Source organism: Montipora foliosa, chromosome 12, assembly GCF_036669935.1.
Source record: "Montipora foliosa isolate CH-2021 chromosome 12, ASM3666993v2, whole genome shotgun sequence".
Classification (NCBI taxonomy): Eukaryota; Metazoa; Cnidaria; class Anthozoa; order Scleractinia; family Acroporidae; genus Montipora; species Montipora foliosa.
In genome coordinates, this window is record NC_090880.1 from 734,522 (window position 1) to 737,264 (window position 2,743).

The 2,743-nt window shown below is 39.3% G+C and overlaps 1 protein-coding gene across 1 annotated transcript in view; it reads right to left on the bottom strand.

The window, feature by feature from the left end:
- Window positions 1–350: 350 nt before the first annotated feature.
- LOC137979941 (QRFP-like peptide receptor) overlaps window positions 351–2,743 on the bottom strand; it is a 2,469-nt gene continuing 76 nt past the window's right edge. Inside the window, exons 1-2 of the mRNA XM_068827256.1 lie at window positions 2,330–2,743; window positions 351–1,543 (exon numbers count right to left, since the gene is read on the bottom strand). The exon at window positions 2,330–2,743 is cut by the window's right edge and continues 76 nt beyond it. Coding sequence (XP_068683357.1) covers window positions 351–1,508 — 1,158 coding nt within the window. The 5' untranslated portion in view covers window positions 1,509–1,543; window positions 2,330–2,743. The remainder of the gene's footprint in view (window positions 1,544–2,329) is intronic.

Here is a 2,743-nt window from a genome sequence, read left to right on the forward strand (position 1 = left end):
ACATTTTCTGCATAATCATAAAAAAGGGCAAAAATACCTTTGAATTAGTAGGCACCGTCCTTAAGCCGGGTAATTTTAATTAACTCATTGAATATGAAAATTTCAAATTGGCTTTATCAACTGAGTTGATAATGTAAATTGACCACCGTACAGAGATTCTAAAAGCTTACGTCAGCTTTTAGAATCTGGAAACGTCAGCTTTTAGAAAAATGATCTCTGTTCGGTGGTCAATTTACATTACCAACTCCGTTGATAAAACCAAATTTTTGTATACTACTTCCCCACCGACGCAGCACCACAGTTTCTTTAGAAACTACCCCCTTCATTCATTAATTGGATATAACCCGGTATCAAGTATTCCCAACAGCATGTCGCTCAATGTTTATATCCAGCGATCGTACACTTGTGAGCACAACATCCTTGCTTTCAAAGTCCATTTCAAATTGAATTGTCCCAGCGGAGGACAAACCGTGGCAATCTGGTCCGAAATGGCGGCTAAGTTCCACTTCATGTTTCCAGCGGCAATTGGAACAACATAAGCAGACAACACGTGACAGGATCGCGGCGAAGCCGCGACGGTAGCTCTTGTTGAAGGTGAAATAAGTGACAAAATTAAGGAAGCCGTTACAATGGACTAAGTACTGAGAAATAAAGCGAAAGTTCTTTGAAAGACAAGCTCGACCATTGCTGAAGATTGCAATGGATAAATATACCACTAATGGCGACATCGATAAGAAAAAGACCATGACTATTACCACGGACATCTTTAATATGTTGCGATTTCTTTTCTCCCGGGTGAAATGCACGACCACGTTCCTCACTCCAGAGAACGTTTGTCCTCTAATTTTTTTTACTATCAATGAGTATAACGTTGTGATGACTACCAGAGGTACAATGAATATTAGAATAATCAACAACAAAAAGACAATCTTCGTTATTGAGCGTGGCCAACTGACGAAGCAATACGTTTTGTCACCTATACTAACAATCTTAAAACCGTAAAGATAAGGAAGGTGAATAAGCGCAGAAGTGAACCATATCAGTGAGGTAACTAATTTTATTCGTGGCTTGATACGAGCTGCTTTTACTGGAAACCACACGGCGTAAAAACGGGCTACAGAAATTGCCACTAAACTTTGAACAGACACTGCGGTGGAGATGTCTTGGAGGAACGCTGTAACTTTGCAAAGGGCCTCCCCAAAGGCTTCACCGATCAACCATCGATGGTTGCCGAAAAATATTTCGACGCTAGCTCGAGGCATGGCGAAGACCGGAACAAGAAGATCAGAGACTGCCATGTTTACGATAAGCAAGTTTGTAGTTGTTCTCATTTTTTTATCTCGACAGACAACCATTATTATCAACGTATTTCCCAGAAGTGAAAAAGCAAGCAATAGAGCGTAAGCTATTATCTTGCAAATTTTAACTTCAAGAGAATCTTCAGTAATGGCGCAATACAAGATTTGATGATCACTGACGTGGCCTGTCGTGTTGCTGGTATTCATCATTTTTAATCACTTCGCAATACAAGGTGTGAAAAGACCTGTAACAAATATCAGGCAAAGCAAGCCATTAAATATAACTTATCACAACTTATTATATACGACTCTATATTTCACTTTCCCGGGCAAGAACCGACTACCTAAAAAGGAGCTTTAGCAACTCTCTGGAACAGTCAACCCTGCAATCTTAGGCAATTGAAATCTCTGAATCGTTTTAAGCAATTGTTAAACCTTCATTTTTAGTTAAGTAAGTTAAATACATGGTATTCATGGAAAACAGGTCTAGTTTAGTGTAACTTTATGAGTAGTCTTTTACTGATGAGACTTTTTTCGTACGTATTTATTCTATTTATATACTGTTAGGTAATTGTATTTTATATACCCTATATACCATAAAAACTGATGATTTTTTACCGTGTTAAAATAAAGATTTGATCTTGATTTGACTAAACGTAGCTGAGCTTTGAGAAGAGCTGGTGACATGGAATTCTCTTTCAAATTAATAAACCAACAAATTTACTTCGCCAACAGAACTGGCTAAATCAGAAGTAGTGGAGCGTCTTGAAATTCGAGGGGAGGGGAAGGGAAGCTCATCGTATTCCAGGCAAATGCAAAGCGCAACAACCCCTTCTAATTTTTCCCCCAAAATGTCCTAAATTTGCATAGTTCGATGCATGCATGGCACACGTAACGTTTTTCAAACTTTTTTGGGTCTAGTGTGCATGCCTATGCCTCGAGGACAAGTCAAATATAGGCACATGCTGCTTGCATAATGGCCATTCTTCACTCAGTATCTATCCTAGAACAAATGTTTTGTTTTTACCTACCTAATGAATGGTTATCTTTTATTCCCCTGGAGCAGTTCAACTGACTATTCACTGATCTCAACACTCTGAGACGAGTTTGAAATGAAATGAAATGAAACCGTACATCCCTGGCTGAAATCCACGTTCCTTCTGTGGACGTGCTGAGCCAAGACTTCCCGTTTAGCTTTTGTCAAACGAAGAAACTGATAAATATGGTCCCGCATTCAAGGTCCTAGGTTCTCGACCACAGCCTGAACAAAATTAAGATAGCTTAATTTCTTTCAGTTTTCGATTACGTGATTTGACTGTTTTCTCGTAGTTCCTAGAGTCAAAGGGATGTTTTCACAGTCTATTGACGCCTTCCAAATGTGGTTCTGATGTCGCTTTGTCGCTCATTTTCCAGCCCACCTGTCGCCTGTTTGGCTAGAGATAATT